The 16,978-nt window shown below is 51.9% G+C and overlaps 1 protein-coding gene across 3 annotated transcripts in view; it reads right to left on the bottom strand.

The window, feature by feature from the left end:
* NUP210 (nucleoporin 210) overlaps positions 1-16,978 on the bottom strand; it is a 109,474-nt gene that overhangs the window by 70,784 nt on the left and 21,712 nt on the right. For all 3 annotated transcript variants that reach the window (XM_086697309.1, XM_086697308.1, XM_086697310.1), the window contains exons 4-8: positions 14,211-14,307; positions 10,504-10,654; positions 8,286-8,418; positions 3,005-3,163; positions 2,357-2,425 (exon numbers count right to left, since the gene is read on the bottom strand). In XM_086697309.1, the coding sequence (XP_086553435.1) occupies positions 2,357-2,425; positions 3,005-3,163; positions 8,286-8,418; positions 10,504-10,654; positions 14,211-14,307 (609 nt within the window). The remainder of the gene's footprint in view (positions 1-2,356; positions 2,426-3,004; positions 3,164-8,285; positions 8,419-10,503; positions 10,655-14,210; positions 14,308-16,978) is intronic.

Raw genomic sequence — 16,978 nt, forward strand, 5'->3', positions numbered from 1 at the left:
TGAATCTGAGTAGGTCTGAATCTGAATCTGAATCCACATCTGAATCCACAGTAGGTCTACACTCTGAACCCGCAGCGAGTCTACACTGAATCCACAGGTCTATACTCTGAACCCACAGGGAGTCTACACTGGATCCACAGTAGGTCTACACTGTGAATCCACAGGGAGTCTACATCTGAATCCACAGGAGGTCTACACTCTGAACCCGCAGCAAGTCTACACTGAATCCACAGGAGGTCTATACTGTGAACCCACAGGGAGTCTACATCTGAATCCACAGGTCTATACTCTGAACCCACAGCGAGTCTACACTGAATCCACAGTAGGTCTACACTGTGAATCCACAGGGAGTCTACATCTGAATCCACAGGAGGTCTACACTCTGAACCCGCAGCGAGTCTACACTGAATCCACAGTAGGTCTACACTCTGAACCTGCAGTGAGTCTACACTGAATCCACAGTAGGTCTATATCTGAACCCACAGGGAGTCTACATCTGAATCCACAGTAGGTCTACACTCTGAACCCACAGTGAGTCTACACTGAACCCACAGGAGGTCTACACTGTGAATCCGCAGTGAGTCTACACTGAATCCACAGGAGGTCTACACTGTGACTCCACAAGTCTACACTGAATCCACAGGAGGTCTACACTCTGAACCCGCAGTGAGTCTACACTGAATCCACAGGAGGTCTACACTGTGAATCCGCAGTGAGTCTACACTGAATCCATAGGAGGTCTACACTGTGACTCCACAAGTCTACACTGAATCCACAGGAGGTCTACACTGTGAATCCGCAGTGAGTCTACACTGAATCCACAGGAGGTCTACACTGTGAATCCACAGTGAGCCTACACTGAATCCACAGGAGGTCTACACTGTGAATCCGCGAGTCTACACTGAATCCACAGGAGGTCTACACTGTGAATCCGCAGTGAGTCTACACTGAATCCACAGGAGGTCTACACTGTGAATCCATGAGTCTACACTGAATCCACAGGACGTCTACACTGTGAATCCGCAGTGAGTCTACACTGAATCCACAGGAGGTCTACACTGTGAATCTGCAGTGAGTCTACACTGAATCCACAGGAGGTCTACACTCTGAACCCGCAGTGAATCTATGATCCAAATCCAAAGTGAGTCTACCTCTGAACACACAGGGAGTCTATGCTGTTAATCCGCAGGACTTCTACCCACTGAATCCCCAGTAAGTAATGCTCTGAATCCACAGGGTTTCCCTCTGAGGCCTGGCACTGAGCATTCTACCCGGGTGAGCAGCCCTCCTTCCCAGGCCTCCGGCCGTGTTCCCACACGGGGCCACACCAGCTGCTGGCTGACCCCCAAGACGCCACGCGTTTTCTCACCACACCTGCGCCCGAGCTGTTACTTTGGCCAGGCTGACCTGCCTCGGAAGGAGCCACTCTGAAACACCTGCCTCAAACATCATCTCCCAGAGGACTTTCCTCTGCACTCACATCTACTGGCTCTGGACCCCTGTCCTGTCACCATCCGTTCACACTGGTCTCTCCTGCGCGAGGACCTAAGCTTCCTCCCTCCAGAGCCCCAATGCCCAGCAGAGGCCAGACAGAGGGAAGGTACCAAGAAAACCTTTCTGAATAAATGAAGTCCCTGAGACACACAGGGCTACCCTGCCAGGTGTCACTACACGGTCAGCTGGGGGTCCGCACCAAGCAGCAAGCTCACGTTGAGGCTAACAAGAGGACCTAAGGGGTTGCCGTGTGTCAGTCAAGTGCTGTCTGGCCTGAACCAGTTCAGTACGCTCAACAAGGAGTCAACTCCGAGGAAACACAAAGGAAGCACCGTCACTGTGACCAGGGGTGACACGTGTCGCAGACATCTGCCAAGCCGCGGTCAGTTACGGCAGCCCCTGGGCCCCGGCTCTGCCCCTATAGGTCCTTCATAACTGCAGATTTCTCCCTTCCTCCCCCAGTCAAACACCTCCCCTTCCTCCCCACTGAGACTTTTACCAAGTGCCACACTGCTTTGGGGGCTCCTTTGTAACTGTGCTGCCCACTGGGGCCCCCAACCTCCAAATGGCCACAGCCATGGTCGGGTCTGGACGGAGGCTTGGAATAAAAGCCAGGAAGGGACAAAACCCTACTGACTCGACCGAAATATTTCTGTCTCTGTTGAGCTGGTCACCTACCCTGACCTTGGCCTACCCTCTGCTTCTCTGTGCATCACTGGGGGAAGGACTAGGGAGCAGCCGGACAAGGACTGGCAGAGCTGGCCAGACTGAAGCACTTTCTAGGGAGCCGTTCCCTTTACTTGTATTTTTTAACTCCTATAAATAAACAACATCCAGGGGGACCCACGATGACCCAACTCACCCAGGTATCCAGGTTCAACCACGTAGATGGTGCTGTTGGGTAATCTAGAAGCACCCTGCATGCGGATACCTGAATTCTTAATTAAGGAACAAAACATAGGAAGGAAAACAGACCGGCTGGCAGGATTCAGCTGGCTTGGATGACTTGATTACCATCTAGACATCACAGGCAAAGGAGAGGGGATGAAAGCTTGCTCGCCTGAGGCCAAATAGAACAAGGCCGTTTTCCAGAACCCAAGGGCCCAGCACACTTCCTATATGAGCAAAGGTGGATGTCTGCAAGAGACACTGGAAACCACGGGAGCAGGTCTAGGACAGGGACAACCCATGTGCCAGTGTGGAAACAGCCGCGGCCAGGCCCCTCGGATGAGGCTGCCCACGCCCAAGACGGTTCCGGAGGCGAGGAGCACGGCTCAGCTCCTGCCACCACCTCCCATCCGGGGAGCCTCTCCGGTGAGTCACCCACCGAGGTGAGCAATTCTACAGGGCCGTGTTGCTATTTCGGTTCCTTCTGATTGTCAGACCTTGAGGGAAAACAGGGTTATTTTTAGCCTAGCCAAGCTTTCAGGGAGAAAAAGGGCTTCCCAACAGCAGATATCCCGCGTGGGGCACACATATGCACTTGCAGACTGGCCAGGGAAAAGGGTACTCCTGTGGCTGAGAACCAGGTTGCTCTGTCCCAGCTGCACTGCAGTGACCATCGACGTGTCCTGGTCCAAGACAGCCACGGGCCGGCTCAGGTCTCCCTCGGGGCTCGGGATGCTGTTCTGAAGCTGCAGCTCATACTGCTCGGAAGGCATTGAGAGCTCTGACCACCCGGACGGAGTCAAAAAGGGGAGACAAGAGCAAAGACAGGAAACGTTAGTAGCCAATGTGGCAGTCCCACCCCCAAATCCCTGGAAGCGTCTCCCAGGGCTGCTGCTTAACAGACGGACTTTCCTTGTTTCTTCCTTCCTTTCTTCTTTCCTTCCTTCTTGCCCTCCCTCCTTCCCTCTCTGCCCCCCCTTCCTTCCCTCCCTCCATTCCCTCCCTTCCCTCTCTCTCCCTTTCTTCCTTCCCTCCCTCCTTCTTTCCTTCCTTCCTATTTCTTTCTTTTGCTTAGCTTTCTCAATACTTTTTTTTAATTCCAGTATAGTTAACATACAGTGTTATATCTTATCAACCCTTTTAATTTTAACATTATGCTCAATGCCTGTGGAGAAAGCTGACACTCTCCATGAATTTTCAGAGACAATCAGTTTTTCAGTGACTGCTGTAAACTGCCTTTTTTTTTTTTTTTTTTTTTTTTTTTTTAATGAAGCACGGCTTCCGACTCCAATTGCAGACTGCTTACAGAATACAGGAGTTAAATGAACTCTATTACTGCACTAAGGGTCCAGCATGGGGCTCACTGGATCTGTGCGTCCTCTGGGAGTTTCCAAAAAGGCACCAATCCGTGGTTTCCCACCGGGTTTTGGGAGCTCAGTCTAGAATTCTCTCTGTTGCCATCCTGCCCATCCATCAATGCTTCCCCTCTCTGTGTCATGTTGTAGAAGAGAACTCGCTCATTCTGGACCAGGATGAAAAACAATTTCCCCAAGGACATAAGGGGTTCCACAAAAGCCACCACCCCTGCATCCATTTTCCACACTACGGTAGTGGCCACGAGCACTTTTGATACAAATGGCTGCCACTGACCACAAAATTGAGATGTGGCAGGACTGCGCCTGGTGTTTGATGTGCACATTACCCCATTTTATCCCACAACAACCCTTGAAACAGCCACTACTGATGCCCACACCCTCAAGATGGTGGTGCTGCAGAAGTCAGGACAAGAAGCCCGCCGGAGGTCCCACAGCAGGCAGCGGCAGAGCTGGGATTCAAACCAAAGAGACCACAAGCACTTTCACATGACTTCTCCCTGGTCCGTCAAATTTCCTACCCAGCAACCCACTCGTGGAGCCTGTAGGTGCTGCCACGTCCCCGCCCTCCGGCAAGAGAGAGAAAAGAGAAAGCAGAGAGCCGCTGACAGCATCCCTGCTTGTTGCTCATCTCTGGGTCCCGGCTCAGGGCCTTGCCACGGGAGGCGTCCAGGACAAGGACCAGGAGGAATTGCAGCTCGAGCATCCTTCAGAATCCCCAAGGATTCCAATGGGAACTCTAAAAGGGAGGCAACTGGTCTATTTCCTGTCTTAGGGTATCTTCTGTGTGTTCCAGTAAGCCCCCAAGAACTTGCTCTCAAGCAGAGACTCTCAAAGCGTGGTCCCTGGACCATCTGCGTCACCTGCCAACTACAAATGACTGGCCCCACCCCAGAGCTTCTGGATCAAACTCTGGGGGCCCAGTGCTCAGAGTTTGAACAGGCTCTCCAGGGGATTCCAGTGCACACTAGAACTGAGAATCCCTTAGCGAACACACAACCCATTTCTTGTGTCTAACTGGGGGAAGCCCAGCCAAGCTGGGCTGTGATGCTTGCGGACCATATGTTCAGAAAATAGCAGCGGCACGTCAAGGATCCATGCCATGATAAAATAATGCCGCTGCTCAATAGAGCAGTATTACTTCATGTTGTTTTATGAAGCACTAGCTCCCTCCCTTATTTAAAGTTCTCCAAACGAATAGGCCATTTTGGGAAGGGAATATACTGATTCTCACAAGATCTTGCATGACGACATATTTACAAAAGCCTAAGACAACGAAAATAAGGGGCTTGTCTGACCCCTTAAACACCTCTTACAAACACAGAACTAGCTGCTTCTAAGAGGCACTGAATACTAAGGGTCACTATCTGTCTGGAAACATAGGAAGGTTGCTCTTGGGACACGAGACCAGCCCATCTACCGTCTGCAGAGGGGAAAGGGCCATCCCCAAAGGCTGCCCCTCTGTAAACCAAGAGGCCCACATGCTTCTAGGAGACAGGCTCTGGGACCCCTCCGGACCCCGTCTAATGCTCCAGACATGCTCCTAATCCACCCACCCCGTGTAGGCTCACGGAGCTCCTGGGGAAGTGGGCCTGAGCCCAGGACCGTGGGGGGCTCACTCCCCTGCCTCCAACTCCAGCACCTGCTCACGTAGCCCGTGTGACTCAGTGCTGGGAAGCACAGCTCAAGGGTGTGCTGGGTTCCAAGTCCTTCGCCACCTGGGACACAGACACCCGTCTATGCGGTTGGTTTTCCTAGCTTCAGTGCATTTTAGCTCAGTCATTTCCACTATTCCACTGCCCTCAGTCAGCATTGTCCTTTCTAGGGTTTCTTCTGTCTGATGGTGTGGTTACTGTGCCAGCCAGGTCTGCAAGCAACACAAACACCAACAGGGTGGAGAACCGAGGGGAGAGGCCTGCGGCCCCCACTGGTCTGCAGGCAACACCGAGGCTCCTGTCATGAGCTCCAAGAGCCCCTCTCCTCCCTCACCGGCCCCCACTTGTAACATGTTTGCAGGGTAATCATTGGATTGACTGCTGGGCTGTGTGCTCCAGGAGGGCAGGGACCTGGGCCGCATACACAGCACCCAGCAGGCTGCGGCACACAGTAGGTGCTCAATAAATGGGCTTGCAAGACAGCGAGCACCAAATAAAGAGAGGCGGGACATAGGGCAACATGGAAGAAAAAATAATTATATTTTTAAGGAAGGAAAACCGCAAAAAAAAAAAAAAAAAAAAAAAAAGCCCAGAAAGAATAAACTTGGGGTTACAATTATCTACATGCTAATAAATCCACGTGACTGTCCTCTAACCTATAATTCTCCGAGCCAAAGCAGGATGTCATGCAAGACAGACAGTGGCTGAAATTCATGTCCCCTGTAACACCATCAGTCCTGGCTTTCCTGTCTAGTCAACTTGTTTCGCATGACAGTGATGTGAATTATATCTCAATTAAAAAAAAAAAAAAACAAATCCATCTAAAATGAATGGACAGAGTTTCCGTTTATATGACTTGTTCATGGCAGGCCTTGGCTGGCTCAGTTCTCAAGGCATCTGTCTGGAATCCTCTCCAGAGCTGTGCCAACCACAACCATCAATCACACAGGTGTGTTTATCTTTGGGCGAATTTTCCATCTCATTACCTCACTGATGAAAGGGAGGCAACATGACTATTTCCGGTCCTGGGGTATCTCTTGTGTGTTCCAATTCTTTGATGTCTATAGTAGTCACTAAACCCACAAGCTTCCTGGGTACTTGGGATGTGCCGTTCCCCTGAACTATGGCCCCTGAACTCATTCAGGGTGAGCTCTTCAGACGTCTTAATTAAATCACCCACCCTTGGGGCGCCTGGGTGGCTCAGTCAGTTAAGTGTCCGACTTCAGCTCAGGTCATGATCTCGCGGTTTGTGGGTTCGAGCCCCACATCGGGCTCTGTGCTGACAGCTCGGAGCCTGGAGCCTGCTTCGGATTCTGTGTCTCCCTCTGTCTCTTCCCTCCCCTGCTCACACTCTGTCTCTCTCTCAAAAAATGAGTAAATATTGGAGTGCCTGGGTGGCTCAGTCGGTTAAATGTCCAACTTCGGCTCAGGTCATGATCTCGCGGTCTGTGGGTTTGAGCCCCACGTCGGGCCCTGTGCTGACAGCTCAGAGCCTGGAGCCTGCTTCGGATTCTGTGCCTCCTTCTCTCTCTGCCCTCTCCTGCTCATGCTCTGTCTCTGTCCCTCTCTCTCTCAAAATTAAATAAACGTAAAAAAATTTTTTTTTAAAAATCATCCACCCTTAACCATACTCACTGCCCTCCCTGGTTGGGTCTCAGCCCGCAGCCCCCACCCTGCATCCTATGCAGAAGGGGCTGGTTTCTCAGCTTCTGTGGTCTGAAGGCAGAGAGCCACACAGTGGCTTCTGACCGGATCCACTGTTCTGAGGTGAGGCAGTCTCTTTGAGGACCCCATCTATGCCACAAAAACCCAAATTTCTTGGATACTGAAGCATCTATGCACCCCGCATCACAGAGTGACCCTCCATTCCAGGGGAGGCACCTGCCCAGACACACATCAAAGCCCTCGGATGGACAGGTGACACTCCTGTGCCCAAGATCTTAACATCCTGTGCTCTGACCATGAAACATGGGTAAATGTTTTTAAAAAAGGATAATAACAGTAATAATTCTTAGGAGGACTGGTGCTGCATGAAGAATGCTCATCACATAAAATGCATCCCAGGTCCACGGCCGTCTAGAACTTCCAGAACAAATGCACATCCGTTAAGTAGTTTTGCCCTCACAGCACAGACAGAAAGGACTCAAGGGCTCTGATGGAGAAACTGAGCCCCAAGGGGGGACAGTGGCCTGCCAAGGCTGCCCGGCACTCAGTGGCAGGCCGAGGGCAAGACTCACTCCCATGTGAGGTTCACAGCTTCTGACGTTCTGAAAACAAAGGGACGGACACACACCCAAGAGGACTGAAAGCAGCATCTCGCAAAGATGTTTGCACTCCTGTGCTCATAGCAGCTTTACTAACAGTAGCCAAGGCAAGGAAGCAGTAAGTGCCCATCAGCAGGTGAATGGAGATAAACATTCAACAGACGTGAATACCCACGCAGTGGACTACTCTTCAGCCTTAAAAAAGGAAGGAAATTCGGACACTGGCTACAACAAGGACGAGCCTTGAGGACATCATGGCTAAGTGAAATAAGCTGGTCACAAAGGGACAAATATGGTAGGATTCCACTTCCTTGAGGTCTCTAGAGAAGTCAGATCCACAGAGACAGAAAGGAGGACGGTGGGTGCCAGGGACTGAGGGAGGCGGGAGGGATGGGGAGTTGGTGTTGAATGAAAACAGAGTCTCAACTTGGGAAGATGAAAAAAGTTCCAGAGCCGGACGGTCGTGATGGTTGCACGACAACATGTGTGTACTCCATGCCACTGAACGCTTAAAAAGCATCAAAATGGGAAATTTTATGCCATGTGTATTTTACCACAATAATAAAAAGGGGAGCCTCTGCCGTGATTCCCCCGCAGAGTCAGCGACCCACCTGTAATCTTTCCTTGTCTGATTTTCTGCACCTTATAGCGAATGGAGGTCCCCACCATCAGGTAGACGTCGTACGCTGGGTTCAGAAGGATGTTCTCCAAGATCAGTAGCCTGACCTCCGCAGGGTGCACGTGCTTGGAAGACGGAGGAGAGCAGGGAAGGTGAGGTGAGGTGAGGTTGGGGAACGGAGAGCAGTGTGGGCAAGAGAAAGAGAATCTAGAACTTTTCAGGATGTTCGTGTGTGGACCGAGAAGTTAGGGAGACAGAAACAAGGCAATGCTCCCAGCCCCACACCTTCAAGTCCCCTGAAACCCTAGGGGAACCCGGTGTGAACAGCAGGCCACGTATTACTGCCACACGGACCGAGCAAGTCGCCTCACATTACGCACACTGTAGCTCTGGGTACAATCTTAATTAAACGGAAAGAAAAGTGAGGAGTGAGATCCACGGACACTGTGGCCAACAGGAGCTCGGGGGCTCCCCCCGCAAAAACCCAAAGGCCAGGGAGGTTGGGAGGGAGGCCACTGGCAAACCTGAAAAGGGGCAGAGATGCATGTCCCTGAGGAGTGCTCGGCCCATCCTGCCCACCTCTCACCCCACGCTGCGACCTCCTCACCAGGAAAAGGCACGAGAGACTTGAAACGGGAGAAAAGACCCCATCTCGAGTCCAGCGCACCCCTCCGGTTACCAGTCTGCGGGGGCCTGCACCTTCCACTGCCTTTGATCTGCTGGCAACTCTTCCAGTCGGAGAAAACTCGGCAAAGGAAACAATTCTCATCCACAGAAATGCAAATACATTGTCTCAGGTGGAGATGTGGCTGATTTTCATCCCGTGGATATTTTTTCTATGTTTATTTATTGATTTTGAGAGAGAGACAGAGACAGCGCGTGAGCCAGGGAGGGGCAGAGAGAGAGGGAGACACAGAATCCCAAGCAGGCTCCAGGCTCCGAGCTGTCAGCACAGAGCCCGACGCGAGGCTCGAACCCACAAACTGTGAGATCATAACCTGAGCCGAAGTCGGACGCTTAACCGACTGAGCCACCCAGGCGCCCCATCGTCCCGTGGATATTGACAAGTTCTGCTTCCATTTCTAAATTCTTGGGATTCTCCTTTGACCCATTTGTAACATCTTAAAGATTTCGTCACTTAATGCTAGCTTAAATAGTATCTTTGACTCATCAAAAAAGAAAAAAAACAGGCCTTGGGCTGGGCTTGGTGGCGGTACCTTCTAGCACGACAGGCAGAGAAGCCACTTACAGATGGCAGGCAGGACAAGGGTGCCTTTCCAGCTCAGCAGTGGGGCGGGCTGGGCCGGGGCTCCGATAAATGGAGGCAAACTGTCTCCAAATACTAATTGCAGGGTGCTACAGGGTAACGCCTGGGATATGGCATGTCCCGTGCTTCTAAACCCCCCCAGGACCCCCAGCCTACTGGCTAAACCACGAAAAAGAGTGAATCAGGAGGAGTTCTCTCACCTGCCGCTTTAGAAAGTAAAGAAAGACATGGGGTGGGGTGGGGTGGGGTGGGGAGCCCTCCACAGATGGGACCACCAGTCCCGGGGCTCAAAGTGGGACCCAAGAAGAAACAGCATGGGGGACACCAGGAAGCCCCCAATCTTTTCAGAGCCCCAAATGCTTGGACACATCCCTCTACTGGGACAGGTGGGTATTTGTCGAAAATCTGCTAGTTAATGAAAATCCTGCCACTCCTGGCCTCCCTCAAAACTGACAATGGACCAGGGCGCCTGGTGGCTCAGTCGGTTAAGCGTCCGACTCTCGGTTTCGGCTCAGGTCACGATCTCACAGTTCACGGGTTCGAGTCCCGCGTCAGGCGCTGTGCTGACAGCGCAGAGCCTGCTTGGGATCCTCTGCCTTCTTTCAGTTCCCCTCCCCCACTCGTGCTGTCTCTGTCTCTCTCAAAATAAATAAATAAACTTAAAAAAAAAAAAAAATGACAACGGCCCAACTACTTTGTGACTCTGGGGACGGTGTACTCCAGTTCCCCCAACTACCTGTCTCAAAAGCTGTGGCCCCCAAAAAACCAGACCAAAGAAACAGAAATATAGAACTACAGCCTGAAGTTCCCACGGCACCAACGATGAAGCTTTCACAGTAGAGCAACTTGTTCCCACTCCTGAATGTGTGCATGGGTGTGAGCGGCATGGCCGGCCTGGTGTCCCCCCAGGAAGCCCGGCACCTCCCCAGCCCCAGGGCCCCACCTTGTAGACGGCCTCCTGGATGCACGCCTTGAGCTTGGAGCTTCCAGTCTTCATCCCGGACACCAGGATGGTGTCCCCCTGCTTGGCCACTTTCTCCATCTCGGAGATGTAGGAAGGAGGGATGTATGTGGACTCCAGGAATGTGAGGATTCTGGAAAGGGAATGTGTCATCAGACCTGGTACGTGGAACCAAAGACCCTAACATATTCACCATCTATCGGCGCCTCTAGGAAGGCCAGGAGCTAACAGTGAGTGGCGTTGCTTAGAAATGTTGTCCCTGAATCTCCTACATCGGAACTGCCAACCTCCTTGGAAAAAATGCAGACTCTTGGCCCCTGGCCCAGGTCTTTGTCTACACGAAACCTGGCGATCTGCCTTGTGTCAAAATGTGAATGTGGTTATGGGAAACACCAAATTAGGAGGACCGCCTGCTTAGTCGAAATGCTTCTCTCACAGATGTGGCAGGTGAGGTCCGTGGAAACTGACAAGCGGGCCCATGACCACAGAGCTAGCCGGGGTGGTGCCAGCCAAGCCACCAGCCTCCCAGGGCTCCCTGCTCCATTCTAGCCACCCCTCTGGGCCAGCTCCTATCGCTGGGAAATGATTCTCAATGACCACCCCCCTCAGGTGTCGGGACGAGGGGATCACACCCATCTTATTGTTCTGGGGGTTGGGCTGTGGGGAGAAGCCCCAGGTCGGGAGAGAAGTCAGGATGCGGTGACCCTCCCTGCAGTGTAGGCTGGAAGCAGGGCTTGAGGGACCCTTTCCGTACAGTCTCTCTCTTGCAGCCTGCGATCTACAAGTCAGCCTGCCTTTCCACTTGAACAAGAGCATCCCCTGGACACGCTTTCATTCTCCCAAGACCCACCGGGCGCTGCACTACACTGTGATGTATTTCCTTGCCTGGTTTTACTAGGTGTCACATCCTGAATTAAAAAAAAAATTTTTTTTAATGTTTATTTATTTTTGAGAGAGAGAGAGAGAGAGACAGAGCATGAGCGAGGGAGGGGCAGAGAGAGAGGGGACACAGACCTCGATGCGGGCTCCAGGCTCTGAGCGGTCAGCACAGAGCCCCACGTGGGGCTCGAACTCACGGACTGTGAGATCATGACCTGAGCTGAAGTCGGACACTCAACCAACTGAGTCACCCAGGCACCCCACATCCTGAATGTAATGAAAACCCAGGACACTCTGGTCACAACATGCCTTCACGCCTTAGATTTCGGTCAACACTCTGCTCAAGTCTAGAGTGCCTGGAAGTTCGGGGGGCTTGACGGGAAATGCACCTGGCGGCACAGAACGGGGCAGGGAACCAGTGTTCTCTGAGCATCTGGGGCGTCAGGCCCAGAGAGGGGCTCTGAATACCAGTCACCATGCTAACCCACAGAGCTGCTAAGGCCCAGATGGGTTGCGTTCCTTGACTAAGGCCACAGGCAGGAAGTGACTGGGCCAGGATTCAGGCCAGGACTGGAATCCAGGTCTCTTTGATGCACAGCCCATGTGCCCGGCTTTATGAGACACCAGAAATTCCAGAGCTTGTTCAGAAGACAGAGGCTGAGGGCCCCATTTCCCAAAAGACCTCAGACCCAAGAGGGAAGCCCAGCTTACACAGCATCAGGGCAGGAGGATGTGTGCTATGGGGACAAGCGTGAGCAAAGCCAAGATGTTCCCTAAAGCCCAGAGCTGCACTTTTAAAAGTATAAAGCAAAGACCAGACCCTTAACTCCCCACAAAATACTAACTGCAAAGTGGTAAGAAAGTGACTTCACAGTGGGCACCCAGGCAGACACCATCTCGCCCAAGTGACAACAGGGAACATCGTTGGTGACAGACCACAAAGTCATGACAAGATGCACTCGGGAGAATACAGAATCTCGCCTCGGTGACATTCCCGCCCAAGACGCAAAGCTCTGAGTCTAACCAGGAGGGAATATCAGATAATCCCGAAATGAGGGACATTCTGCAAAATAACTGGACTATAATCTTCACAAGCACCAAGGTCCCAAAAGCCAAACAAAGACCAAGAAACTGTCCTAGGCTGATAGAAACTAAGAGAACGGACAGTATACAGCAGGTGGCTCTGGCTGGGTTCTTTGCTTCACACGAAGGATAGAATTGGGATAGACCGCCAAGGTTTGACCGGCATCCAATGCCTGCAGACGGTGTCAATCTCCTCATTTTGATGACCATCTTGTAGATGCGCAGGAAAATGTCCTTAGCGGTTGTCAGTGCACGGTCAATATTAGGGACATGAGGTCGACAACTTGCTCTCAAATGCTTCAGGGACACCACTCTGTATACCGTACTTGTAACTTTTCCGTAGGCTGAAAATAACTGCAAGTCTTTGTTTTCTTTTTTAATTAAGTCTTCCTCAGAGCTCGAGAGCATGATGCTAAGCAACACACGTCAGCCAGAGAAATACAAACACCGTATGACTTCACTCATATGTGGAATTTAAGAAACAACCAAGGAAGGGAAAAAGAAGAGGGAGACAGAGGCCAAGCAGGAAACAGACTCCTGACTACACAGAACAAACCGATGGTTACCAGAGGGGAGGTGGGTGTGGGGGGATGGGTGAAACAGGTGATGGGGATTCAGGAAGCCACTTGTCACGAGGAGCACCGGGTGACGTACGGAAGCGCTGAATCGCTACACGTGCACCCGACACTAATACAACACTGTACGTTAACTGTACCGGAATCAAGATAAAACAAAGTAAAAAAAATAAATAAATAAAGGTTATAAGTGGCTAGTCACAGCAAAAAATTAAGTCTTCCCCCCTCCCCAAGAGGGACTTTGAAATTTTACTTAATAAGGCATGAGGCGAAGCAGTATATAGCAGGGGATATGAACCCAGGCCCTGGGTCTGCACCACCACCTCTCTGGCCAACAGGACTTCCTGGTCCACACCTGCTCTGTCCAATGGGTAGGAGCCACTAGCCGCATAGCTAACAAGTGCTTGAAACACAGCTCGTACAGCTGAGGAGCGAGAGTTTTCATTTTATGAATCTAAACTTAAAGAGCCAGGGTTGGCTTGGGTTAGTGGCTACCATATTGGATAGCGCAGATGTGCGCAGATCCGAATGCAAATTCTAGGCCCAGCCACTCATCAACCAGACAAGTGGCTTACACCTTTGTTTCTAGGTCTGAAAAGTTGCAAAAAAACAGTGGTATGTGAGCCCACGTGGCTGGTGGGGGGACTGAGTGAGGCGAGATCCTGAACGAGCCCGTCGCATAAGGAGTCCGTCTGCATCCCCCAGCGCTGAGGGACGCAGCCTCTTGCGCCTGTGAAGGGCTGGCTGTCACTGCCGGAATGTCCTCCTGGCCGAAAACTGTCTCCCCTTTAACGTATCCCCACGGGAGGGCTGCCCTCTGAGACCATGTGCCACCGTTCCCTGCGCCCCGTGACAGCCTTCCATTACCTGGGACAAGTTTTCTGTTTCACAGCCGGGCACCCCAGCCCCCTCGACCACCTCCCACGGAGAGCGCCCCAGCGGGCTGCAGAGGCTGTAAGCTTCTGGCACAGCTGTGTGAGCCGAAACGCCCTGCCTCAGTCAGTCATGGGGAATGCTGGCCAGCATCCCGGGAACTTTCCTGGGCTCCTTGCTGAAGGTGGGATGGTGACAGTGACGATAAAAGCCCCCAGCTGCATGCAGCCAACCGACGGCCCCCCTCCTGCTTTCCTGCAAAGGTGAGGTGCCTCTTACCGCAGGGCGTTGTGGGAGTCTGAGAACCCGTTGGCCTCCGTGTCCTTCACGATTGTCCAGTCAAAGACGAGCCCAGCGAGGGTGCTGAACGTGTTCCCTGTAAGAGCAGGTGGTGGGGGAGCAAAAAATGCATCAGACTTAACTCCCTGCTGCCAAGGGAAGGGGCAAAGGCACTCAGCACCACCCTTCTGCAAAGCAGGTGTCACGCCTCCATTTCAGGAAAGGGAAACTGAGGCATAAAGGGCCAGGGTCGGGTGACTGTGAGGGACTAAGCTGGGATGTGAACCAAATCTGTCTCAGGTGAGCATCTGTGTTCTTCCCACTGTACCTCCAGCCTCTGACTGCTCACGACAGGCGCGGTGAAGTGCGTGACACCATCACCCCTCACGTCTGGAAGCACTTTACAGTTTAGACGCAGCCTCTGAGACCTGAGCCATTGGTTCCTCCTCACCCTCCCTCTGCGGGGAAAGAAGCTGGGGATGAGGGGCAGCGTCTGGTCTCTCCACCTAGGCGCTGAGACTCCCAGGGTCCCAGCGTGGAGGAGGTGGCAAGCACCCAGCTGGCCCGAGCTCTGAAGTGCCAGCTTGCTGCCCGTGAGCCTTCTGATAGGACGTCAGGACGAGTGGAGCCCAGCCAGAGCAACCAGGCGATGGATTTTGGAGACAGGACCCAGTGTGGGTCCTAACACGCCATAAAGACCTTCTTAGTCTAAGTACCAGATCTGGTCCCGCCTGGAAACCCTGCAACAGGGCAGAGGGTGGAAACTGGTCACTCTGAGGCCTGATCTCCTAGGAGCTGTGGCTTTGCTGTTACCCAGTCAATGCTTCTTTTGCATTTTTGAGGTATTTCCCACCATTTCAAGTTAAGAAATGCAACCTATAAATCCAACTTCTGTGTTCTCTTGAAGAGTCTGCAGATCCAGCCTCCTGGGCCCTCGTCCCTCTGGTGACCAACCAGTGGTTGGCCCAGCCTCACTAGAAGGGATCATGGTCTCCGGTTTGCCACACTCCGCACCATGCTCTGTTGTCCCACCCCCACTCTGTAGTCCTCATCTACATTCCCTGTCTTGCCAGCTCCCAAATAGAACGTCTAGGAAAGCTCTTTCTACAGAGCAAAGGGTAAGGCATTTAGAGTCAGAGGAGTCCCGCCCCTCCCCACCCATGTGATTTTAGAAGCCAGATGAAACTGTGCTCAGCAAAAGCTCCAGAAAACGGGGCCGCCTTTGCCATCACTTTTAGGGTAACACAGAGGTACTCTGTGACCCAGCAATTCCACCCCTGGGTATACACACTCAGGGGAAACGAGAAACTATGTCCACATAAAGACTTGCACACGAATGGCCCCAGCAGTATTATTCACAACAGCCAAAAAGTGGAAACAACCTGAATGTCCATCAACAATTGAATGGATAAACAAATGTGGTCCATTCATACAGCAGGATATTATTCACCCATAAAAAGGAAGGAAATCCATGCAACTACATAGATAAACATTATGCTAAGTGAAAGAAGTCAGACACAAAAGGCCATACATCGTATGATTCTATTTATACGAAATGTTCACAACAGGGAAATCTATACACGGAAAGTAGCGGCTGCCAGGGGCTGGAGAGAGGGAAGAATGGGAAGCAGCCGTTCTTGGGTCCCGGGTTTCATTTCTGGAGTGACGAAAATGTTCTAAAATTAGCGAGTGGGGATGGTTGCACAACTCTGTGAATATATTAAAAGCATATAAAATGAACTGGATGAATTTAAATTTAAATGGATGAATTTCATGGTATTGGAATCTCAAAAACAAATAAATCTTTTTTTGTTGTTTTAAGCAACATAAGACAGGAAATAAAACGGACTGGGCTAGAACAGGGCTTGGCAAACTATGGCACACCGTCAGTTTTTGTAAATAAAGCTTTATTAGAACACAGCCCGCGAAGCATCCTCTATGACTGCTTCAGAACGACGGCTCGGTCAAACATCACGTCCCTAAGAAACTGTCCTGACTTCTGTCCCCCATGCACCAGCCTCCAACCTTCCCTGGGGTCGGCTCCCCCAGCTGTGCAGCACTTTCACACCTGCATCCAAGGTGATGAGAAGCGGCACCTGCTGAGATGCATGTGCCCCTCCCCCCTCCCCCACAGCCTGAGCTGCGGGGGCAGAAGCACCTGGCAGGATGCCCAGCAGATGGAAATGCTCAGCCGCCGGCTCACTGGGAACCACTACCTGCCGCCCGGCACTAAGCCCCGCACACACTGCCCACCAAATCCTTGCAACCCCCCGATAAACACCACTATCTCAGTTTCACAGACCAGACAACAGCTCGGAGAAGTGAGGCGGCTTACCTGACAAATAAATAGGGACAAGGGAACTGTCAGATGCTCTAGAGCAGTGATTTCACCCCCAGGGGGCATTTGGCAATGGCTGGAGATACTTTTGGTCATGAAGCTTTGGGGAGTTCTCCTTCCCTCTGGTGGGTGGAGGCCAGGGATGCTCCTGAACTTGCTACGACGTACTGGAGGCCCGACCACAAATCCTTATCTAGCCCCAAGTGTGGATAGTACCCGGGCTGGGAAATTCCAATCTAGAGAATTCTTTTTTTTTTGTTTTTTTTTTTAAAGCAGAGGCAGCTGGGATGGTCAGGGAAGATTTCAAAGACAAGGTGTGCCAAGGTCTGGCCTGAAGTTTTTTGGGAGACCATTCGGCCTGAAAGACATCTATTGCCTGACTTAGTTTCTCCAACAGGAATCTCAACTGGCAGGTTTCCCTCTGCTCCTC

The sequence above is a fragment of the Puma concolor genome, chromosome A2 (assembly GCF_028749965.1).
Source record: "Puma concolor isolate L17-30 chromosome A2, mPumCon1.1.hap2, whole genome shotgun sequence".
NCBI lineage: Eukaryota > Metazoa > Chordata > Mammalia > Carnivora > Felidae > Puma > Puma concolor.